The sequence below is a fragment of the Myotis myotis genome, unplaced genomic scaffold (assembly GCF_014108235.1).
Source record: "Myotis myotis isolate mMyoMyo1 unplaced genomic scaffold, mMyoMyo1.p scaffold_m19_p_13, whole genome shotgun sequence".
Taxonomy (NCBI): domain Eukaryota; kingdom Metazoa; phylum Chordata; class Mammalia; order Chiroptera; family Vespertilionidae; genus Myotis; species Myotis myotis.
Genome location: NW_023416317.1, coordinates 2011381 through 2037195, shown reverse-complemented (window position 1 = coordinate 2037195; position 25815 = coordinate 2011381). Strand labels below are relative to the sequence as shown.

Genomic DNA, 25815 nt, shown 5'->3' with positions numbered 1-25815 from the left:
TAAAGATAAATTTAACAATAAAGATAAACTTCAAAAGACTAATTTTTTATTTATTCTTTTCATATCAAAGTATATCAGCCAGAGACTTAACCTCAACACTGACTTTAGCCTTTGAGAGGATTTTATGTAACACAAAGGTTCCTCAATGATGACTATCCACTACTGCCTTCCCAAGTTCACCAATTCACCAAAACGCAGACCTACAACCACTGAATTCACCTGCTAAAACCAAGAACAGCTCACTTTCAGTCTGCAGTCTTCAGTGGTCCTTCCACCATTAGTCCTGTGAGCTCATTTTCTCTGAGGCAACTGTGAGTATCATCGTGGACGGAGATAAAAAGAACAGACACCTTGCTAAACCCCAAGGTATTTCCTACTAATTCAAATGCCAGCTCTCCTTCCACAGGCACAGGGCTCCTCTGTGCCCTGCCCCGGGCTCTCCCGTCCATCTTTTACGTCTCTCCCTACTTGTTTTTTCTTTTCCAAATTCACCCGTCTCCTTCCTCTCTCAATTTCTGATACATCTGTAACAAAAGGCTACATCTGTTCCCATTTGGATTTAAAGCTTCTCTTCCCGACCCCAAGAAAAAATAACCCAGATCATAAATTGTATTTTATTTCACTGGCATGTTATTTGATAAATTAAGTTACAGAAAACTGCTGGTCATTCTCCAATCACTCAAAATTGTGGAGCACCTTTTCCTTTCCTACTCTCGGTTTCTAAGGACTCGCCTATTCTGGACATTTCCTATAAATGAAATCATACAGTATGCGGCCTTCTGTATTTGGCTTCTTTCTCTTAGCATCATGCTCTGTAGGTTTACGGACACTGTGCAGTGAGTGTCAGCCCTCCGTTTCCTTTTCATGGCTCAATACTATTCCTCTGATGTACATGTTCTGTTTATCCACTCATCAACTGACAAACATCTGGGCTGTTTCCACATTCTGGCTACTGTGATTAGTGCCAATGTGACAGTGCATGCTAGTCTGAGTAGGTTTTTAAATCTCTGGGCTACATATCTAAGAGTAGGGTGTTGTCATGTGGTGATGCGAGTTAACATCTTAAGGAACTGCCAGACTCTTTTCCAAAGCAGCTGCACTGTCTGAGGGCTCCAGTTTCTCCAGATCTAGCCAACACTGGCTGTGTGGCTCTCTTAGCCACCCCAGTGGATGTAAAGGGGTAGCTTTTTGTACTTTTGATTTATATTTCCTTAGTGATTAATAGTGTTGACATCTTTTTATTATTATCCATCCAAGAATATGTAATATGTTTACTGATTTTAGAGAGGAAGTGAGGGGGGAGGGGAGGAGAGGGAGAGAGGGAGGGGTGGGGGAAGGGGAGTGAAAGGGGGAGGGCACCTATCAGTTGCCTCCTGTACACACCCCAACCCGGGATCAAACCCAAAACCCAAAACTCAGAAATGGATCCCACAAGGATGATGCTCCAACCACCTGGGCCCCAGCCACGGCTGATGCTGGCAGACATCTGTTACTGGCCCTCTTGACCACGTGTCTACCTTCTTCAGAGAAACATTTCTTCATTCCGCTGCCCATGTTAAATACTGGGTTTCTGTCTCTTTTCTGTTGAGTTGCAAAAGTTCTGTTTTATTTTTTTCCCTATGTTCTCTTCTAACAGCTCTAGCTCTCACATTTAGGTCTATGACACATTTTGAATTAATTTCTGTACATGGTGAGAGGAAGGGGCCCAACTTCATTCTTCTGTATATTGTCCCACCACTGTTTGATAAAAACGTAACTCTATGTGCCAAATAAATTATCAGCTTTTTAAAAACCAACTGAACATAAATATAATATCTGTAGTACTTTTGTACTTCATTTTTGCTCATTTATTTTTCCCTAATATACTGCTTGTGTTCTCAAAAGAATTTATACTTACATTATAACGTAACTTTTGAAGTTTCATTAAATTATAAAATAACTTTTAAAGTTTGATGGGGCAGAAATATATATTTAATTTAATAAAAATAAAAACTTAGTACAACCACTTTTTGAAGGACAAGTGTGAGGCATGCTTCCCTGCCCTGCCAGCCTGGGCATGAGCACCTTCTCCTCCTCCTCCCAGCTCCAGGCAGGAGCGGGCGTGGCCTCGCCTTCCACACCAGCACTCTCAGGGAGCTCAGGGATAAAGGCCTCCTTTGTCAGGACTGCAGCCCTAGCCACCAGAAACCTGGCCAGTCATTTAAACTGCCTGCCCTCCATTTCTGCATTTGAAAACTGAAGGGAATCCCAGTGGTAACACTTCCATGAATCTTCTACCAGGAATATGCAGATGGACTGGCAGAGGACACAGGACTATCTTCTTACTGACAAGATGAGTAGGGAGGAGGTGCTTCATGACTATGGTTAAGAATAAAGAGTGAGGTCTGTCTCCTCCAGCGGCAGTGACAGAGGGGGCTCCCCCTGCTGCCCACAGGCCGTTTCCTTCTAAACCGGGGCTGGGAACCTTTTTCCTGCCCAGGGCCAGTTAGATATTTATAACATCACTCCTGGGCCATGCAAAATTATGAACTTAAAAATTAGCCTGCTCTATTTGGTCAAACATTTAATGAACTCACCCCTAATGCCTTGGCAGGGCCAGACCAAATGACTTTGTGGGCCTATATGGCCCGAGGGCCGGACATTCCCTCCCCCTGTGGATCTAAACCACCGCCCACACCCTCCCGTACACACATCAGAAAGTACAACGAATCCCATGCCCCCTCCTTGGAATTCGACGCAGTGTGCTTCCCTCCCTTCCTTGCCATCGGGCCTTTCCAGCCGGCCAACGAAAGGGACACGCTGACCGAGACAAGGCGCCGGCTAACAGGGCTGGCGCCGCCACAACCTCGGGCCTCGCTGTGGCTCAGGTCCCTCTCCCTGCCCGCTCTCAGTTCCTCCGTCTCACGTCCATGTGCACATGCTTCCTATGCCCGTCCTATGACACTGTCAGCCACAGATCCTCCTCTCGCAGGCCCGTCGTGGCCTAGGACTTGGGCTGCATGGCAAGGGCTGCTCACTCCCAACCTAACACGAAGCCGCTGCAGGCACCGCCGGTCCCTGAGGGGTGTTCTCCTGACACCGTGTCAGGACGTCCACTAATAAAAACTGTGACCATAATGGTGTCCATGGAAACCACCAATGCTTTTAAAATTTCCCCTTTGTTTGGTAGATTCTTTAACTTACACGAAAATGATTCCTGTTTCTCTATTCACTTTCTACTTAACATTTCCCTGCCTTCTCCTGTGCTACGATACCCTACTCTCAATGATATTTTCAGTATCATACCAGGGATTGCTTAGGTCTGAATATGGGAGCATGAATTTGACTTCTAGTGACAAAGTGATACTAAAACAATAATCAGACCTCAGGTTTTTTAATCCTCACTGGAGGACATGATTTTATTGATTTTTAGAGAGAAAGGACTGGGGGAGGGAGGGGAGGGAAAGGGAGAGGGAAAGGGAGAGGGAGAGGGAAAGGTGGGGGGGGAGGGAGGGAGAGAGAGAGAAACTGCAACCTGGGTATGTGCCCTGACCAGGAAGGAAAACCGCGCCCTCTTGTTGTACGGGAGGACACTCCGACCAACTGAGCCTTGCAACCAGGGCCAGATTTCAGATTTTTATACTAAATTTTCAAGAGCTAATTGATATTGATAGGTCAACTTGAATGACACCAAACCAGGTGAGTGGGCTTTGGAACTTGAGCACGGGCGGCCGCATAAAGGTCAGGGCAGGTTCACAATAGCCAAGTGACCGCTCAGACATTGATTTCTGCACTAGGGCCATTCCTCTGGTAGCTTCCACACCATCGCTGCCTCCCCCAGAGCAGCTGCAAGTCAAATCCCAGTGTCGGGTAGAAACGAAGAGGCACCGGTGTCCTCACAGCGGGCTGCAGGCCTAGGGACAGGTCTCCTGCTTCCTACAACAGCGCAGTGCTCCGGGGGACAGGAGTGGTAACCAGCAGCAGCGGCGTCCTGGCAGCCTCGTAAAATGACGTTCTCCTTTAACCTTCACCGAAAACACCTGGAGATGCCGTAGCTTATTTCTCACATTCTGCCTTAGCTTTTGCTTTTCATTCACTATGGAAATGTGCTATTCTGCGTGTTTATCCGTTTTCCTAAAGTAAGTTGGCAACTGGTTTCATAATCTGCACAGACAGGGCTGTTTATCAGAGCCTGTTAAAGGCGGGGCCCGGAGGGACGGCGATGGGTCCCCTGCACAGGCACATCCATGCCGCCCAGCATTCACTCCCAGCACGGAGTCCTTCACTCTCCCTCCCCAAACACTCGTCTCCATTTCTGCTGCTTTCAGATCATGTTTAATTAAAGGACTTCACATTCCCTCATGATATGATATTCATGAGTAAAACTTGCGATAGAGTGACTGTGAATTAGTCTATTAAGTGCCAGATTTGTGCTTTTAACCGATAGAGATTATTGTTATATTATCTGCTCTCAAAATTGTGCTATGAGATGTGGGGGCTACCTTAACTAACTTTACATCTGAAATAAAAGCTATTAACCATCTATGCTCAGGGATTTCCCTCCTCAAATTACAAGTTATCCTGAGAGAAGTACAGGGTCATCTTTCTGCAGCATCTTGACTGCGGCCACTGAAGCCAGATATGCTGGGAGAAGCCGGGAGGAGCTGGGAGAGACTGGGAGAAGCTGGCTGAAGGTGGAGAAGCTGGTTTCATGTCCATGTTTACTAAAAGAAATGCAACTGGTAAATCAGATTTGTGATTTCGCAGAGGTAACCTTTTTGAAATCTATTGAAGTTAGTCAATTTTCAGAAAGATATTAAATAAAAAGTATTAATAGGCAAATCCAGATACGGCAAAAAGTGAACATGGCAAGAGAATGACTCAAAGTTCACTGTCTGGGCCTTAAAAGTTCATAATTGTGTTCAAGGATAAGGATATTGCTTCATACATTTTTTTTCTTGGATATAAATCACCTAGAGATCTTTTACCCTGCGGATTCTGACTCAGGAGTTGCGGGGGGGTGGAGACTGGGAGGCCCCTGGCTCCAGCGTGATGAAGATGGGGCCCGCCAGGGACTGCAGCTTGAGTGCTATGGGTCTAAGTGTCTGCTCTAAAAATTACTGCAGTTAAAGAAACACTCCCGAGGTGCCCTCTTTATTAACTGTGGGTTGAAGAACAAGTTGAAGATGAAGAAATATGGAAAGTGCTGGTATTGAGCAACTTCACCAAGAGTAGCTCCAGACTCATAAAAAATGCTGCTCTGAGTTATTAATGAATTAAATGCAAGGCTGCTTTAAAAACATATTACAAAGCAGGTAAGACTCAAGGAAGTTAGCACAGAGAGAAGGTCATTTCCTACTTCTGCTTAACAAACACCAGTCTCACATGATCACAGACCTGTGAGTGATACTGCTCAGGAGTAGCCTGGCCGCCGCTGTTCAATCAGTGGGTTTGTCAACTCAAACTCCAGTTCCCAAACTCTAGCTGTGCACTGTGATCCTCTGACCTGGAGTGGTGCCCTGAGCCTGGAAGGAGAATGTGTGTGAAGAGTAGGGTCTTGGCAACTTTTTAGGAAGGTGAGGGACAGATTTGGGCTTTTAGGAAAGCAGCGTGTATCATGAATGAAGGGTCCCGATGCAATGAGCACAGTTCCATATTTGGTCAAGGCCCGTCTCAGCAAGAAGAGGGCATCCCGCCAAAACGTCCCAGGATGTGACACGCACACACAGTGGGAGTCCACACGAGGCTGGGTGAACACAGGGTTTCTAAAGACCGGAAGGTTTATTTAAATTGATCTTGGACATCGATCGGACCCTTGGGCCTCAGAGGGAAGGCAGGGGAGGGTGGGAGTAAGGGAGAGAGATCAACCAAAGGACTTATATGCAAGCATATAGGCCTAACCAATGGACACGGACAACAGGGGGGTGAGGGCATGAGTGGGGGATAGGGGGTAACGTGGGGATAAGGACACATGTGTAATATCTCAATCAATAAAAAAAATAAAAGATTAAAAAAATAAAAACAATAAAAATAAATTGATCTTGGACAAAAATGTATGTATCATCTCCAACCTCAACCCAAGTTCACAAATATCGCTTCTTAGGACAATGTTTATTTCATCTAAATTGAAAAGTAAGTCAGTTTTAAGAAAATAATATAAATAATAATGTAAGAACATATGGCAACTTCCTACCAACGGGACACATTCAAATTACTAAAGCTCATGGAGTATTCCTCAGGGCGACCGAGTGGACAGCCGGGTGACTGACCCCGGCCAGTCCCAGCAGACCCTTCCATCTGAACTCTCAGGGGGAAGGCGGAGCCTCAGGGTCATCCGAATGTACGGGGCAAAGACCCACAGAGGCCACAACAGGAGCACAGTGTCCCTGCTCGCGGCCTGGAGCTTACCCCTCAGGCAGGAGCCCGTGTGTAGGTGCGGCTGTGACCAGTGCTGACCGCTGTGCCTATGGTGAGAACCTGAGGGTGGGGCCAGGACAGGTGCTAAGTTTGGCAAGTTATTTCCTTCACCATCCACATCACCCACCTGCCCCATCTCCCTTTTCAGCTACTGGGTGAAACATGCCGTCCTGATTTCCCGACGCCAGGTCCGGGCACGGAAGCACAGGGCAGGGCAAGAGGCTGTATGGTGCTTTCCAGTCAGTCCATCGCAACACCGACCGCAGGGATGACAAGGGCAGGACGCCTGCTTGCACGGTGCTGAGTGAAGGGGTAAACAAAGGCAGAGACCAAGAGGAGGCAGAGGGCCAGCTTTTGTTTCCAACGATCAGGGCTGCCCTGAGTTTGTGAGGTGAACGCTGACAGCATCAATCCCGGGATCTTGTTAGGAAAACAGAATGCTTTCCAAAGAGTGGCCGTGAGCGACTGTGTCAATACGGAAAAGGGACCACTAATCCACAACTTACTGACACCCTTTGGCAGCATTCTCATCATGTCACTGCAAGCGTATCTGCCGTGGTGAGTCACCGGGCCCACGTGGGACCTGGCCCAGGTGTCCCAGGCACCCACAGCACCCAGGAAACCAGAGAGCACCGATCAAAGTTCCAGCATTCCTCTCCTGGTGGAAGCCCTCCCCTCAGTGCTCCGGATGTCAGCACAGCCACAGCTGGAGCCGGGGGTCAGGTAACTGCGTGAGGGCCACCCGGAAGGCAAACAGTAAGAGCCAAGAACAAGTGAGCTCAGACACAAACGGGCGCAGAGACACGCGGCACATGCATCTATGTTTCCTTCAAGGTACCCCCACTTTATGCAGCTGCTTTAGCTTTTCCGTAGCACAGAATGCTTCATTAATAACCACCTGAGTTACCCTCCTCTCCCTTTAGTTCAGCAGGTTCACATAAACACCTCGTTTGTGAGAAGCATGGAGTTGGGCTCCTAGAACACGGTCTCTACACCGGGATTCATGAAAATACTGAAATGGACGTATGCGTGTGTTAAGGTGATCTTAGACCTTATATGAGCATACACATGTGTATGTGTGCATACTTCTCATTCCCCAGGCCTCTAATTTTTATAATACAGGTAAAATATCAGACATGTGCATAATTAAGTAAAAAGCACACTTAGTAGGGGTGCATTTTCAAAATGTTTAATCATGATGGGGTGACTCAAACACCGGTAAAGGTCCTGGGCACAGACTGCGACTACGCTCTCTCCTCTCTGCAGGAGTCTGCCCGGCTCTCCAGCTGCAGGGAGAGAACTGAACAGGCGGCTGGTACATGAGATGTAACATTTTATCTGTCCTTCGCTGTCAGCAGGCGCTCACCTGCTACAAGAGGCAGAATGAGGCCAGGCAGATGATGGAAGCATAGAAAGCATCTTTAAGCAAAAAACAAAAAATAAATTAGAAAGACGAGATTATTGCACATGGTTTAAAGGCCAGAATTAGGAATTTTAAAAGAAATTTTATTCCATAAAATAGTTTTTGTTGGATCATCATCTTAATTTTTTTTCTCTTTGAATATTTTGGCACTGGAGCACAGGTTGTCCTAAAGCAGTGGTTCTCAACCTTCCTAATGCCGCGACACTTTAGTACAGTTCCTCATGTTGTGGGGACCCCCAACCATAAAATTATTTTCGTTGCTACTTCATAACTGCAATTTTGCTACTGTTATGAATCGTAATGTAAATATCTGATATGCAGGATGTATTTTCATTGTTACAAATTGAACATAATTAAAGCATAGTGATTAATCACAAAACAATATGAAATTATATATTCAATATGTGTTTTCCGATGGTCTTAGGCGACCCCTGTGAAAGGGCCATTTGACCCCCAAAGGGGTCGCGACCCACAGGTTGAGAACCACTGTCCTAAATGATAGCAAATAAGTTATCCCGGTCACTTCTGTCACTTCGACTGGTGGGAAGGGAGGAATGCCACCGCGGAAGCATAGCAGTTGGGATGTTCTCCAAGTACGGTCCCTGGGAACTTGTCAGAGATGCAAATTCTCGGGCCCCACCCCAACTTGCTGAGTGAGAAACACTATAACTGGGGTCAGGACCTGTCCTCCAGCCAGGCCCACAGGCGGCGCTGAGGCCAACGACAGGTGAGAATTAACTCTGACCAGAAACTCACATTTTCTCTCATTTGGAGCATGTGAAAGTATCGAGGAAGGCCCCCAAGGACTCTGACAGCTTAGGGGGCCAAAGGTTAACAAGGGCTTCTCCATCTTCTGAATCGTTCGCCTAGTCCAGTGGCTGGCAAACTGCGGCTCGCGAGCCACATGCGGCTCTTTGGCCCCTTGAGTGTGGCTCTTCCACAAAATACCGACTTCTGCACGTGGGCCACGAAGTTTCAATCGTACTGTACATGCGCGCCCGCACGTGGTATTTTGCGGAAGAGCCACACTCGAGGGGCCAAAGAGCCGCATGTGGCTCGCGAGCCGCAGTTTGCCGACCACTGGCCTAGTCTCTGTGATGGAATTCAGCACCAACTGCCCAAGGACCAGCTGGACTAGACAGCCGGGATGCAGCAAGTGACAAGAGACACGAAGCCCCCCCTTCAGTTACAACATCTCACCTGATGCACACGTGGGTGGAAATACGTACTCTACAATATTCCACTAGTGCTCATTTTAAACAAATTATCAACTTTTGCATATACTCCTGGCTCTGAATGTATTACATTATGTTGCAAGAGTTTGTTTCCATGTCTGTGTCTCTGACTGGACTGTGAACTTCTACAGGGGAAGAACTGCATTGTAGCGATCTTTTAATTCCCAGAAGGTACAAGTTAGTATATAATAAATGCTCAAAAATGTGGTTTGAAAGAATAAATGACTTTAACAATTTTTATTGAGCACCTACTATATGCTAGACTAGAATGTGTATTAATTTATTTAATCTTCACAGTTAATCTATGAAGCAAGGCCTGGCATCATACCCATTTCACAGATGGAAAATAGAGGCACAGCAGGATGAAGTAAACTAAGTGAACAGCCTGTGTTGGAACGCAGGCGGTCCAGCTTCAGAGTCTACCTCATAATTCCTAGAAACACAGCCGTCCCGCCCCTGCCCCACATGAGGTATGGGCCATGACTGAGCAAAACACGCTACCCCTTTGCCCTGCCTCAAGGCCTCTGCGTCTGCTGTGTCCACTGCCTGGAGGGTTCTCCCCTCACTTCCTCACAGCAGCTCAAGATTCACTTCCTCAGAAGTCCTTGCCAGACCAACCCATTTACCCAAATGCAACCTTGGCCCACTATTCCCCCTGCCCCACTTAATTTTTTCCAGAACTTGATTCTGTCTGTCTTTTTACTATGTAATTACTCATTTGTTCTTTATCTCTTCCGCCAGCTCATGGCTGGACCCTCTGGAGCCTCAGACACTTGGGACGTGGTTGGGGCCTGGTGCGTGGTGTGGACTGAACGGACGTACCACCCAGTGACTGCCGCCCTGCTTAGGAACGCTTTCTGGTTGAAAGCTGGATAACTTCCTATCTATCCTCTTCCCATTCATCCTTAGGTTTCTTTGTAGCTCTGCCTGTACAACCTTATAATTTATTCCAACACCACTGGATTATTCCAGCTCTTGGTGTTCATTTTTTTTCTAATTGAACTATTTCTCACACGGATCTTGAACACCAGACATCTTGTTCTTGTCAAAAATATGACTCACAAGGAAAAAGTTAAGTTGAATATAGGGGCTCATATGTACCAGAATGTTTCCATCAGTATTTCAGATATAAAAAAAACAGACACAGTCACAGAAGCCTGTCCACTTCTCAGGTCTGTAATAATAATTTCAGTGGAGTTTCAGCCTTTTGGATGTCTAACCTAACCCCACCCCATGACAACCATGGCCCCTCCTGAAACCAAAGACTGCATCACTTACACCAAGCGTGTCACACTCGTGGCCTGTGGGCTGCATGGGGCCCACAATGAATATCTTTGCGGCCCAGCCAGTATAACGGCATGTAGGAAACGTTTGAACAGATATTTCATAACTTAAATGCTACAATATCCTGTTATACATATTTACTAATAACGAACTACAACGCTCGCTAATGACTGATAAGTATAATGTGTTGCATTCATTTCCCTCACCTGCCTTACACGCAGGCGCGCCATTCCTCTCCACTAACACCAGCAGCGAATATTTTAGCAGCTGATGGCCACGTCATTAGTCTTGGACTGACTTGTTGGGTGGGCACAACAGGAAATATTTTGCTTTCAGAGAACAAGAGAAATAGGTTTATTTGCGTTATGCTTATTAATTTGTGCAGTTACTCAGTGTCTGGTAAGTTCATGTTCAAGAAAAAATATTAATTTTTATTAAAATGTTCTATTATTTTATGTTAACGATGACTCATTTATTTCAGCCCTTTGTATTCAGCATGTCTCTACCAAAATAAACCTACGTTTCTATGAACACTGAAGCTTTTGTGTTTTTTGTGGCCACTTACACTTACACCTTGTTATTTGGCCCGTGTTAGTCTTTGAGTGTGACGTGCTTGATTCACACAAACATTGTGAGCTTTTCTTTGTCTTCTGCCATAATGTACCTCACACTCAACATTCATAGCCAAGACGCAAAATGCACACACAGAAAGGATACTTCAAAGATATACCTAAAAGTATGAAAAAAAAATAGAAAAAAGAATGAAAGAGGAATCAACCTTGCCATTAGATTGATTTCCTTGAAGATCATAAAAGGGCTGAAGTTTAAAGGTCACAAAAGCGTGTCTATTGGTTGAGGAAAGTCTTACAGGTTTATACGACCTGTATAAACATCATCAGCTACAGTTGCTATAGGGTCTGTGTTTACCAAACAAGAATAGATACAGTGCCCAGCCGGTGTGGCTCAGTGGTTGAGTGTCGACCTATGAACCAGGAGGTCATGGTTTGATTCCCGGTCAGGGCACATGCCTGGATTGTGGGCTCGATCCCTAGTAGGGGGCATGCAGGAGCCAGCCCATCAATGATTCTCTCTCATCATTGATGTTTCTATCTCTCTCTCCCTCTCCTTTCCTCTCTAAAATCAATAAAAATATATTTTTTAAAAAAGAATAGAAATAGTGACACAAAAGCATAACAACATTTGAGCGTATAAAATGGAGAAGGCTGTGCCTTCTGGTAAATGTTCCAAAGTGCCTTTAAAAATGCCCCCTTTTCATCTTATTTATGGGGCAATCTCTGTTTTTCTGATTCTCCCAGTTCAGTTCTAACAACTCCATGGAATGTTTCACTCTCAGATCTGAGACTAGTAATGACTCCCTCTTCCCTTTCATTTTTCTCATTTTAAGACTTAAAAATAAAAACTAACTAGCCCAACAATCCAAACTGTATATTGGAAATCATTTTCACAACTGAAAATGCAAAAACAGAGAACAAAAGCCAGAGTCTAGTACAGGTACACTGTCCTAAAACTGGGGTAACCCACGAACAACACCCAGAAAAGGGGTGTGTGTGTGTGTGCACACGCGCGTGCGTGCACGCACGCACACACACGGCTTGCTATAAACCAGGTATGTGTCACGCACCAGAACTATACCTGCCAACTGAACCATTTGCTTCTAAAAGCGAAGCAGGGAAAGGAAAGGCTCTCCTGGGTTCCCTCGCTGAGCCCGTGTGGGTGTGCACATCGTAACTTTAACACGCGCTCTCCCGCAGAGGCTGCTGGGATGGAGGCCTCCTCTCCCACCACATTGACCACAGTGCCGGCCAGGCTCCGCTGAGCCTTCCTGTGAATGGGACAGACTGCCAGATGGATAGACACCAAACAGGCCGTATGGCTCCTGGCGACACGTGCCCAGGGGACTGTCCCACTGAACACCACCTGGGCTTTGCAACTGTGCTATGACTGCAGAGCACGGGGGCCTGAGTTCACACAGAAAGGAAAATCGCAGCTAAGAGAATTCTCTGGCTGGCGTAACTTTGCTCAGTCCCCGGAACAGTTCCCCGAAGGAATGGTTATCTCCTTCATTCACACAGGAGAGTGACAAGCGGGGACACACTGACAACCTCCCTGTGTGAGCCTCCACTGTTGTTTTAATGAGGAGGATATACTTTAGTAGAGGCCCAGTGCATGAATTCGTGCACTGGTGGGGTCTGGCCAGCCCACTCAGGTGAGGGCCAATCGGGCCAGGCTGGCAGGAGAGAGGGAATGCGGGGGGGGGGGAACAGCAGTTGGCTGGCCAGCCTCGCCGGGGGGAGGGGCTGCGGGAGGTTGTGGGGAGCCGGTCGGGGCCCTGATGGGCTGGTTGGCCGCTGCAGTGCACGTCATAGTGACTGGTCGTTCTGGCGTTCCGGTCACTTGGCTTTATGGATAATATACTTAGGCCGTGACTGATTACAAAGGGGGTAGGCACAGGACCTAGGACGCTGTGCAGAGGCAGCACACGCATTGGCATCGTCCTGGGAGTTGGCCAGCGGGCTACACGGGAACACGGTGCAAGAAAGCATCCTTCCAAGTCTTGAAAAAGAACATGACTCCCACTTCAGACTCCTGCAGAGGTAACCCCTCGCCCAACCCATGCTTGGCTAAGAACACAGGACTCCTATTTGCCATTGAATAGAGTAAGGCCAGGACTTTTCCAAGCCACATGGCTTCTGTAGACTCGTGGCTTCCCTTTCCACTTTGGATGAATCCAGTATCTGGCAAAAGAAATTTTCTACTCATTCAATCCAAGTGGCAAAATGTGCATTTCAACAAAACTCTTAACCCAGCCCTAGCTGGTTTGGCTCAGTGGACTGAACGTCGGCCTGTGAACTGAAGGGTCCTGGGTTCGATTCTGGTCAAGGGCATATGCCCGGGTTGCAGGCTCGATTCCCAGTAGGGGGCATGTAGAAGGCAGCCAATCAATGATTCTCTCTCATCACTGATGTTTCTATTTCTCTCTCCCTTTCCTCTCTGAAATCAATAAAAATTATATTTTAAAAAACAACAACAGCCGAAACCGGTTTGGCTCAGTGGATAGAGCGTCGGCTTGCGGACTGAAAGGTCCCGGGTTCGATTCCGGTCGGGGGCATGTACCTGGGTTGCGGGCACATCCCCAATGGGAGATGTGCAGGAGGCAGCTGATCGATGTTTCTCTTTCATCGATGTTTCTAACTCTCTATCTCTCTCCCTTCCTCTCTGTAAAAAAATCAATAAAATATATTAAAAAAAAACAAAACAAAACAAAAAAAAACAACAACAACAAAAACCCCTTAACCCAGTACAAGCAACAATGCCCGAGTTCGCACAGGCCGGAGCTCGGGCTCCCCTGCCACGCTGGCCTCCGGGAAAGCGAGGGGAGACTGAGGAGGAGGGTGAGCCCTTCCACGCAGTGCACACACCTGCCGAACGGCAGGGACCAACAAAGGCTCTGACGGGAAACCCCATCATCCCAGACTGTCTTCCTGGCACAATGAGAGGAATGGGGTTCACATATGGTGTGGGGACAGCTGGCCCGCTAGACATGACAGAGCCCACAGTCAAGATTCCTTTAAGAGAAACAAGATGAAGTGACTCTCCAGAGCAATGATGCCATTTATTGGAAATTACTTATTACTTAAACGCAAGAAAGAAAAAAAGCTGTAGCGTCTAGTGACGCTATGTCATGGCAAAAAGGACACCACAGCTGTCAGAGAATAATAACCAGCTCGTTTTCTTTGAATCACCACACCAGGCAAACCCTCAAGGAAATCCGTGCACTGGTCCCTGGGGCGAGGCACCACTGCAGTCCTCGCTGGGCCCCTGGCACGGGGGTGGCGTCCAGCGGGCGTGGCCCCAGAGCCTTTCCTCCTGCCGAGACCCAAGAGCAAGGGCTGCAAGCGCATCTCAGCTTGTCTAAGCCTTGCAGTCACCACCTACCCCACAGCGCCCTGCGTGCAAACTGCTCATGAGCTCCCAGATGCTCCTTCTGACATAAGCAAGAACATTTTCAAAAATATACTGGTATTGATTTCAGGGGGAAAGAGAGAGAACATCCATGATGAGAGAGAATCATGGCTCAGCTGCCTCCTGCACGCCCCCTGCTGGGGACGGAGCTGGAAACCCTGGGCAAGCAGGAACGTTTCTGCCCTAAACAGGCTATTTCCCAAGCAAATGGACACGGGTGGTGCTTCAAAGTGTCGCTCTGGAGCAGAAAGAGGCACCTGCATTTTAGGCCCCCGCCACTGGCCACCCGCCCTTCCCTTTCTGGTCCCTAGGACAGCTGGCAGGACGCGCCCAGCCTGCCCCCTGCGCACTCCGGGCAGAAAGACGAGACAGACACGCAGCAGAGGACCTCGGGGGCTCCTCCAAACGCCCCTCATGGCTGAGCAGACGACCACCTGATGCTTATGGCCTGGTCCCGATCCCTGAGCTCTAAGGGCTGAAGTCTGGGTGGAGCAGCCCCGGGAACCACCAGACTACGGCTGTCATTGCAAGGACCTGAGGGACAGGGAGACCTCGGTGCCAGTCCAGCTAGTTGTGTGGCTTCTGGGCCCCACAATCCCATTTGTACAAACAGGACAGTAAGTAGCCCATAGGGTTATTGTGAGGCTTAAATGGGAAAAAGAGCATCAAGGCAGATGTCAAAGCATATATATATATATATTATTGATTTCAGAGAGGAAGGGAGAGGGAGAGAAACATCAATGATGGGAGGGAATCATTGATTGGCTGCCTCTTGCATTCCCCACAATGGGGATTAAGCCCACAACCTGGGTAGGTGCCCTTGACAGGAACCGAACCCGACACCCTTCAGTCCATAGGCCGACGCTCTACCCACTGAGCCACACCAGCCAGGGCAAGGCCTTTATTTATAGGGCCCCACAGAGCAGTAGCTCAGTAAACGGTGGCTGCCTCCACCGCAGTGCATGCCGACTCCTCTCCCTCCAGCAACACTCCCTCTGCTGTGCTGGTTCACACAAGAATGGGAAGGACTAGATTTTCAAAAATTTCCCGAAAAACTCCTACTTCCCAACATTGCCCAAACCAGGGGACCTGATGACCACGCCCCGCCCTGGGCGGAGAGCAGTGCCGACCTGACTGTGCAGCGCTGGGCAGGCCTGGCCCTCTGCGTGGCTAATAGGCTGCCAGGTGATGCCAAACTCGCTGCAGCTGCTGACACTGAGCAGCAAGAATCTCAGGCAGGTATGACAAACACATCTTCTACACCTCATCTCAGACCATGAAACCCAAGTCTTCCTGGAGGAATATCCACCCAACACCTGTAAGAATACCATCAGGAAATCTGAGAAACATGGTCTTGTTAGTTAAGGTCAGAAGTTGGCAAATTTTTTTTCAGTAAATGGCCAGAAAGTAAAATATTTTCGTTTTTGTGGGCCACTTAGTTTCTGCTACAACTGCTCAAGGCAGCCACTCCAGTGTGAAAGCAGCCACAGATGATGCATAAATAAATGAGCATCACTGTGTTCCAATAAAACTTTATTTACAAAATGAGCTGTGGGCCAGGCTTGGCTGGTAGGCCATAATTTGCTGACCTCTGTTATAGATCAATTGCCTCAATGCATATTCGCAGGAAGCAGCAACAATTTTGAAGACGATTTGGGACAATTTGACTGCAGGTTCTCCAAAATGCTCTAAGGCAGCGGTTCTCAACCTGTGGGTGGCGAACAATGAAAATACGTCCTGCATATCAGGTATTTACATTATGATTCGTAACAGTAGCAAAATTACAGTTATGAAGTAGCAACGAAAATAATTTTATGGTTGGGAGTCACCACAACCTGAGGAACTGTATTAAAGGGTCGCGGCATTAGGAAGGTTGAGAACCACTGCTCTAAGGGGAAAGGACGATTGGTGGTAGCCAGTGTGTGCTCAAGTACATACTTCAAATCAGAAGAAATACAAGACCAATCATCTGATTTTCAAAACCGAAACCAAGAAGAGATGCAACGAGCAAGCACTGCTCCGAATGATGAGAGGCTTACTGACTAATTTTCTGGCTCAAAAGGACCCAACTAGGAATATATACGACAGTGAAAGGCTTGTGAAACTACAACAATTCTGAAACCAAGCTTCTAGAATTTTAGAAAATACACCAAAAGCACCAATATTTACTCATCAACATAGAACTTAGTTTAAAAAATTAGAAAGAAAGCCCCAGGCTGTCCACCTTCGGAGTCCCCTGCCTTTGGAAAATAGGGAGGCCCAGTAGACACAAATGTTATTGTTACACAGTCAGATACATGGCAACATGGCAAGAGGCCACCAGCGCAGAACAGACACTATATCACGTGGAACTGTCTGAGGGCGCAGGAGCCAAGCCTCGGCTTCAGGGCTATTTGAAAAGCGCTGCCAGCTGCGCAGCGCAGAAAGCACAGCCCGTGCGACACATGCACGGCGCCAACAGAGGAGAGACGACGAAGGAAGAGGCGTGGTGAGCGGACGGAGCAGGAGGCCCCGGGAGAGGGCCCTGATGTGGTCCCCTGACTCTGAGAACAGTCTGCAACCAAAGCAGACGCCGGGCAACTGCGATCCTTGCGAAGGCTAAGGAAGCCTGGTACCCGATGCTTCGGGAAGGCTTGGAACAAACACCTAGCAGAGCTATGACTGAGACACGCACATTATGGAACAGCCGCTGACGGTGGGCAAACCGAAAGCAAAAATCTGGGAAGGAGCACAACAAAAGGAGTGTCTCCAGGGTGGCCCACAGAGGACAGCGGGAATGGAGCAGAGACCCAGGATGTCCCACCAAGGAAACGTGAGATTCACAAGGCGGACAGGAAAGCGGGGACACTTTTGAGAGAGAAAGGCTTGCTGTGCATCTGCCTGTGTGCACGTCTTGCACGGGGGTCATTTTTGTTTTTCATGTGCTGCTTCAGACCGTAAGTACTTTCTTTGTAGGCCTTCGCCAAAGGCCTAGAACAGATCTGTATCCAAGTTAAGAGGAAACTGCTATTTTTCTTAAAATGTGTTGATGTACACACAGAAGCTTAACTGGATTAATTTTAAATTAAATTTAAATTTTCTTTTAGGAATACTGACTTTAGTTCATCACAGGTAGTCATGGGATGTGATGCTTAAGGACAGGAACACACTCCGAGAAACGGGTCGTTAAGGGATGCTGTTGTCACGTGAACATCACGGAGTGCACCCACACAGGCCCGGCCGGCCTGGCCCGCCGCACGCCCAGCCACACGGACAGCCTACTGCTCCTGGGCGGCAAGCCTGTGCAGCACGTGACTACACAACCACACGAGATGGGTTCCAGCACAAGAGAAGATGGCGCAATCCAGACACGTGTGAACACGAGCTGGACGGGGCCGCTGCCTGAGTAGCACACGGACTGTTTCACACGACGAAGACGACAGCACGGTGAGTGCGGAACCCGTGACAGTTGTGTGTCAGCAAGTGCCGTGTGCAGGGCAGGGCTGTGCGGGCTGCACTCTCACAGGACCGGCAGTCAGCGGGTGTGTTCACACCAGCAGCACCACCACACAAGTCACGCACTGCGCGCTGACACTAAGATAGCGCTTGGTGACAGGAACTCTTCAGCTCCATTATAATTTTATGGGGCCGACGTGCAACATGCAGCCCAGCGTTGACTGACCCAGCGTTGAGTGCATGACTGTATTCACTTCTAAGCTGAACGGAAACTTCAAGTGCTGATTTATAAACTAGAAGAGTGACTTGAATTTGGAACCTGGATATGCCACTAATCAGTTCTGTGACCCTACACCAGTTATTTAATCTCTATGACTCAATTTCCTCATCTGTGAAATGGGTATGATAATCCCTTCAGCTTCCCAGCGGTCACATGGGTACAATGAGCCATCACTCAGCCCACGCCTGTGCAGAGAAAGATGGATGCGGTGTGAGCTCCCTTCCCTTCCCCAGCGCACCATAACATAATGCGATATTTAGAATTTTAACTCAGGCAATTACTTAAGTAGTAATTGCTATTTGTATTTACATAACTGCTTTGATCCAAGAAGCTCCAAGGGCTTTACTAAATTTAGCATTTTCATAAATGTTTCATTTGCATGCTGTGGATTTTATTTACCCACATCAAAACTTGGAATTTCCTAAAGCAAGATAGTCAGACGAGTAAAGAAAACAAGGTAATACTGTCATGTTACAGGGACCCCAGGTCTGAGTTCTGCCGTCTACCTCTGGTCCAGTGGAATGACATGGCAGTTGGAGTGAGGAAGGTGCCTTCTCCTCTGTCAGCCCCTTCAGCTTCTGCCCACCCCCACTTCTTGGGCACTGGGGACGGATTAAATTGTGGGGAGAAAGTCCCGAATTCTGAAAGTGCTGCTGACTGTCCCTGAGGCACCGGCAGGATGTGAGGAAGCCTGGACCTGGGGGTTGGCACTGCCCCCAAAGGACGGCCACTCATGCCGTCGCAGGGAGAGGGGGTGCCCGGACAGCAGGGAAGTGGGCTTCAGCCATCGTTACCAAAGCACATCTCCTCCCTGCTCCACACCCCAGGGTTTACCCTGAATGATTTAATTACACTTTTCCTGTGGAAGACAAATTAAAGAGGAGAGTGGGAGTGTCCTGCCAAGTGCGGTATTTATCTCCGTAACAGCCTGCAGCTCACCGGGGCCCAGAGCTGCTGTGCTGCGAGCAGGAGGCCAGGGTGCGCGGCCAGGGCTGGAGAAGGGGCTGCACCCGACTACGTCCAAAACAAACACCCCACGACAACGCCTTTTCCACACCTTCCCAAAGAGCACCCAACTCCTGCCTGTTCAAATCCTGTCAGGAACTCGGGCAGCGCGAGCCCAGGGCAGGGCGTTCACGGGGGCCAGGACGGAGGACGAGACCCTTCTCCCAGGGACCCCTGACCAGCAGCAGCTCTGGGTGGCAGCGAGAACTGTTGTTATGGTGACCGCTTTCTGTTTCCACTACTTAAACAGGACAGCACACACAGGACTTAGAAATTAACCTTAACCGGGTAAGACCCTATCGCATTCTTTTAAGTACCTATATATACATGATAGTTGCATTTTTGATGATCCGTTCTGCAAGGTTATAACTCTGAATTATCTTCAACCTCAGGGGCTCATTTGTCTTATTTGCCACATTCAGTTAAAATGTGCTAATTATAATTTTCTTTTCGTCCGGCCACATCTAGGAATCTACAGAAATCTAGATCGAGAGCAGTGGCCGGTCATGTCCCCGCTGCTTCATCCCTGCACGGGCACCTCCAGCACTCAGCCTGCTTTACCCCCGATGACGGCTCGGGGAGGCCCGGATCTTTTCTGGCCCACAGTCTCACTCTGACAGGTAGGATACCGAGGATAATGCTCAAGTTTCGTGCAGACAAACAAGGACCATAAGAAAAGTCAAACTTATTCTGGAGTTGGACTGTCTGTAGGATCCACTTCCTTCCAAACGCGCTCTAAGATGTGGAAAGGTTCTCCTCCCCTCGCCTCCCGGCTCGCCCTCACCTGAGTGTGGACGCACTGCATCCGAGCAAGAGTGTGTGTCACAGGGAATCCTCCCAAACACCCCAGGGCCTCGGTGGGCATTTCTGGCGCAGGGCCCCTTGCTCTGCGGTAAAGGGGCCGTGCTGGTGCCTGGCTGGCCGCGACGGGGCAGCCACCCCAGGACACCAACGCACGTGCAGCAAGGGGGCGCCTAGAGCCTTCTCCCCAAAGCCACTGAAGGGGTAGTGTTTTTAAAAGAACAAAGACATTCTAAAGGACTACACAGCAAGACCCAAGGCTGGCTCCAAACACTCCAACCTTTCCTAACTGGGAGCAGCAGAAGCCTCCGTTGGGCAGGGGCTCCAAGCTGCTTCTGCCGGCACCACCCCATTCTTCACACCTCCTAACCCAGTCAGCCTAAAGCACCTTCGGTCCCCTCTGCCTTCCGCAGAGACTCCAGAGGATCTTAAAATGCGAGTCAAAAGGTCTGGTTCAAGCATACACAAATCTCATTTGGGGAAGGCCTCATGGGTGTTACACTGAATATGATACACACACACACACACACACACACACACACACACACACGTATTTAGATAATGTTGTCTGTGATTACTAAACTCTAAATGGATAAAACACTGCTGGTATAAAGATACAAACCTAATTAAGGCAGTGGGCTTCCTGATGTTTGATATTTCAAGAAATATATAAAATTATATTTGTAATTGCTTAAGTGAAAACAATTTTAAAACTTTCACTGAGTCACTTCTATTAAAAACAAAATACAAAATTTGTTTTTTTCTCATGGTAACGACACTATCACATTTTAGTTCTAAGGTTTCCCCTGTCTGTGGAAGCTTTGCCTTATGTAATATATAGGAAATGGCTTAAAAACAGTAAACTGAGAAAACCTTCTAGTTTAAGAGCATTATCTGCATCGACACATTCTACTTCTGAAAAGCAGCCACAGTGCATCAGTGCTTCTGGGCGCTAAGACACAGTTGTGGCTGCACTGCTTCCTCCCTCAGCTGTGCTCATATGGTGGGTCTCCCACAACCTCGGCTTCCACAGCCCAAAGCGGCTCAGGGCAAGTCAAAGCTCCCACCGGAACGACGATGACCGGGCCCTGGCAGTGCACTCCCGGCCACCAGAAGGTGAGCTGCGGGCCCCTGTGGGCACAGACGCGGGCTCCGCCCTCCAGCCTCGCACCTTCACGGGTTTACTTTTAAGAAGGTCATGTGCTGTGGGAACACCAGAATGAAAAGATGGGCTCCCTGCTTGCAAGGAGGGCAGTGCAGAGCAGCATGAGTTCCATGTTTCTCAAACCACAATTCAACACTGCCCACAGCGGACACTGCTACTCCCTTAGAAGGGGTTTGGAGCCAAGACAACCAGCTTGCACGGGCAAGCACCTGGCAGAGAGAGGAAGCCTGGAAGCCCTAAATCCAACCCATCCCAGGAGAATGCAAGGCCGCTGGCTGGGCTGCAGTGTAGGTTAGAGCCACAGCAGTGCTAACTCCATGTTGAAAAGGTGGAAACTCTTAGGTGCTTCACGCCCAAACAATATTGAATACATTCTTAAGTGATTATATGCACATGCAAGTCCCATAGAGCCAACTAGGGGTCATGAAGACAGGGTGAGGCACACCCCCACCCTCCTTGTTACAGACATTTTTAGACACATCTCAGTGGCTCGTTCCTACCTTTCCCTCTTGGGGGTGTGGACTGAGAGCTGTCCATTGGTAGAGGCATGTGGGTTCATGATGAGGGAGGTCTTGGCAGGGGCGGAGGAGACGCAGGTGGCCGTGGTCAGATCCACGCTGCTGTGGCTGCTGCCCGTGGTCTCCTCGGCAGGGTGCGCACTCGTCACCTCTTTCCAGAGCTGCTGCAGTTCTGCTGGAATCATGCCTGAAACAAACAAATTGGATAATTAAATCAATTAACAGCCAATTCCGTCCTCTTCAAACAGTAATTAAATCAAAGAGTCAGTAAACAAAGCCTAGTGTCAGGGGGCTCTGGTGCTGCAGTGTCTTTCCCTCCCAACGAAAGCCAACGATGCAGTGACAACCCTCTCCTCCCTCGAGTGCAGGTGAAGCGTCCTCGGCTGCAGCCGACGGTAAGCCTCCATCCCCTTGGTGGTTTCCAGATTTTTGGGGGGAAAAAGTGGATAGATGTTATATAATTTTAGACACAAAGAAGGACTCAAAATAAATGTGTTCAATAATACTATTATGACAACATGAACCAAAAAATGAATAATTTTTGTGCTTAAGTCTTAAATGATGACAAATAGCTTTGTTATTAAATATAGTTTTTATTAATCACTTTTAGACATAAATTATGAATTCATATCATCTTCCTGAAATGCTTTTCAACTTTTAACAGTCAAATTGATTATACTATGATTATTTCATTAACACACCTATCTTCCTCATTAATTTTGGTTTCTAGCACCACATGCTTAATTGATGGATGTGTCTACTGAAAAACGGTATAACTTTTTATACAAGTAACACTATCATTACTGTCATTTCTTAGATCAGCGCTAATGAACCACTGCAGGGTACAATGAAAGTGCAAAGTTGGAGCAATACAGTTCTCTTGTTTTCTAAAGGGGTCAAAGTGGACACGGGTCTCAAGGAGTAAGTGTCAGCCCATAGTTTACATCCCCAAGGACATACGATGAGTATGCTCATCTCACTCCTGTGGCCTCATAGCCTTAATTCTGCTGGCGCGCCTCTCGACAGCCCGGGATTTCCAAATCCGACCCCCATGTCATGCTCGTGCACAGGAGAGAGTCACGCTAAATGGCAACTAGCAAGCTCAGCTCGCTCTGAAAGGACACCTACGAGAAGTCATGAGCCCTGGACCTCACTAGGCAGCCCGGCTACAGCTGGGCTGCAGTTCCTCGTTTCAGTCAACTGACGTACTACCCCACCTAGAGAGCTGGTCATTTTCTGCCTATACAGCAGCAAGCGAAACAGTCGTGTTTCTTACCAAGTCTAAGATGCGGAATGAAAAAGGAAGGCTGTGTGCGTTATATTCATTTGAAACACATAATAAAAAATGCCAAGGTCTAAATTTAATTTATTTTTGTCATTTAGAATACAATGGGTAGATAATCATCTCAACGCGATCAGCCAAACATCTTTACTTTGCTAAACTGTTAAAGATTTTAATTATGCCGGCATTGGAGAGCACCGTCTAATGAGGCGCAGGGCTCCGGAGGGCCCGAGTGGCTAAGAACTGTGAAATGAGTCTGATAGGATTTTTTTATGTTCACCGTGGATCGTTTGCATATCAAAGAGGAGTGAATTATTGCACAGCAGACCAATAACCTCCGCCTTTCTGAGAGGAGTGGTAACAAAAACAGTTGATCTCTCCCAATGGTTCCCCACAAAAAATGTTCAAATACTTAAGGATTTGCAATTAATATGTACTATAATGGAGGCTGCAAATGATACATTAAGTGGTCAGATATTCTTAGAACGCATCCTCAACAGCCAAGTCGGTTTTCTTCTTCCTTCATAAAAATCAAATGCCAATTATATTTTGATGGATTTTGTCCCAAATGAGCATTTAGTTATTAGGCATATTCAATTATTACTTGTCCCTTGAAATTAAACCTCGGAGGCAAATTAAACAAAGGGAAAGGTCACTACAGAATCCCTGGCCAGTTCTGCTGCATCTGGGTGATGATGTTCAAATGCCTGGTGAAGTGACCGTGGGCTGTGTGGCTCACAGGCCGGCCACTGCCACTGACGCTGCGCACCGACCATCACCTGTGAGCCCCCGGCCACTGACACTGCGCACCAGCCATCACCTGTGAGCCCCCGGCCACTGACACTGCGCACCAGCCATCACCTGTGAGCCCCTGGCCACTGCCACTGACGCTGCGCACCGACCATCACCTGTGAGCCCCCGGCCACTGACGCTGCGCACCAGCCATCACCTGTGAGCCCCCGGCCACTGACGCTGCGCACCTGCCATCACCTGTGAGCCCCCGGCCACTGACACTGCGCACCAGCCATCACCTGTGAGCCCCTGGCCACTGCCACTGACGCTGCGCACCAGCCATCACCTGTGAGCCCACGGCCACTGCCACTGACGCTGCGCACCAGCCATCACCTGTGAGCCCCTGGCCATTGCCACTGACGCTGCGCACCAGCCATCACCTGTGAGCCCCTGGCCATTGCCACTGACGCTGCGCACCAGCCATCACCTGTGAGCCCCCGGCCACTGACGCTGCGCACCAGCCATCACCTGTGAGCCCCCGGCCATTGCCACTGACGCTGCGCACCGACCATCACCTGTGAGCCCCCGGCCATTGCCACTGACGCTGCGCACCAGCCATCACCTGTGAGTCCCCGGCCACTGACACTGCGCACTAGCCATCACCTGTGAGCCCGCCAGCCCACGGCCCACTGCTTACTCAACTAAAACAATAGCGAACAGGCTTGTCTGCTGGAGATAACACACAGATAGAAAGCCACACAAGTCAACACCTATTTTTATTTTCCAGGGAGTAAATATGCTTGAAAAGCACAAACCGCCTATTTTTCCACTCAAACTAACTGATTTCTGGGCCAGCTGCCTGGGGAAGTGAAAAGCCTGGAGGATCGCGAGTCTAACAACTGTGTTGACACTTTCGCTCTGAAATAAAAGAGAACTTTAAAGCCATTTAAAAAATGAATTAAGCCTATTAAAAATTACATACAAACTAACAGTAAGCTGTGTATCTAGTAAATAAAGCCAGGCAGATGTCCTGTTACACCTAAGAGAACAATTCCCATTACTCTACTCCCTTTTATTCCAATGGGCTAGCCCAGCCGTGGGCAAACTATGGCCCGCGGGACCGTACCCTTTTATGTAATGATGTTTACTTTGAATTTATATTAGTTCACACAAACACTCCATCCATGCTTTTGTTCCGGCCCTCCGGTCCAGTTTAAGAACCCATTGTGGCCCTTGAGTCAAAAAGTTTGCCCACCCCTGGGCTAGCCAATCAGTTTCATCGTCCACAGGGAGAAATGGTAAATAAAATAGTAACTCATGGACTTCTGGGTCAAATTTAAATATGATAATTACATGTAAGAATATTCATTAGCTTTAGAAGGAAGCAGTCAAATCAGTGTCCTCCTCAGCGCCACGCCTTGATAATATTGGTAAACTTGGGTTCCATGAATAGAGGACTCTCTACCAAGATCTCCTGAGAGAATGAAGACAGATAAAAGACAGGCTAGTCACTCATCAGACTAAATGCACATCAAATCTCCAGAAAGCAAGCATTCCTTCCAAAATGGTAGATAGGAATAACCGTACTGAGTGAGTAAACAAATCCATTAACAGGCACACAATTGAGCAATAAAGTTTCTCCTATTGGTAGTGTACACTTAAAAACTAAAAAATCAGAATAAAGTTGAAAGTATATTTCGATATGGAAGTACTGGTCCTGGCAAGGATCAAGTCATTAAAGAGACCAAGGAGAAAAACAGACACACTAATTATGTAAAACAGAGAAGGCCCTACAGTAACCTTACAAACAACAAGAACATGCCTCCATTTCATAACCTTCATGGAAAAAAGGCCTTCGAAATACTGCTCTCTCTCCATTCCTATTTGCTGACATTTACATACGCATTTTAGGTAACTCAGCCAAGGCCGAAAGCAAGTCTGTAAAAGAATCTTCATGTTTGCACCATGGAGTGGGCATTTCCAGCTATTTTAACACATACCCCTTTGCCTTGCTACCTTTCTTTTTTCCAGGATAACTGGCCCCTTCATTATAAAAGAAAATGCAGACACAGGTTTAAAAAATGTATGTTGTGGGGACAGTTGACAGATTACTGCTCATGGAACTCAATTTTACAGCCCAGGACTGGCTCACAGACACCGGAGCTGACCAACCTTTCTGTCCTTCACACCCATCCCAGGTGACTTGCTCCAGCAGAAAGTTGATTTAAGCCTCATAATGATATCAGTTTTAAGCCATTATCTCTTTGATAAAGAA

The 25815-nt window shown here is 47.9% G+C and overlaps 1 protein-coding gene across 20 annotated transcripts in view; it reads right to left on the bottom strand.

The window, feature by feature from the left end:
• The window catches only part of FOXP1 (forkhead box P1), a 569896-nt gene that overhangs the window by 57062 nt on the left and 487019 nt on the right, over positions 1-25815 (bottom strand). For all 20 annotated transcript variants that reach the window (XR_004971439.1, XM_036331568.1, XM_036331569.1 and 17 more), the window contains one exon: positions 21509-21713. Coding sequence is in view for 19 of the 20 variants with exons in the window: in XM_036331568.1 (XP_036187461.1) it covers positions 21509-21713 (205 nt within the window). In the remaining variant the exon portion in view is untranslated. The remainder of the gene's footprint in view (positions 1-21508; positions 21714-25815) is intronic.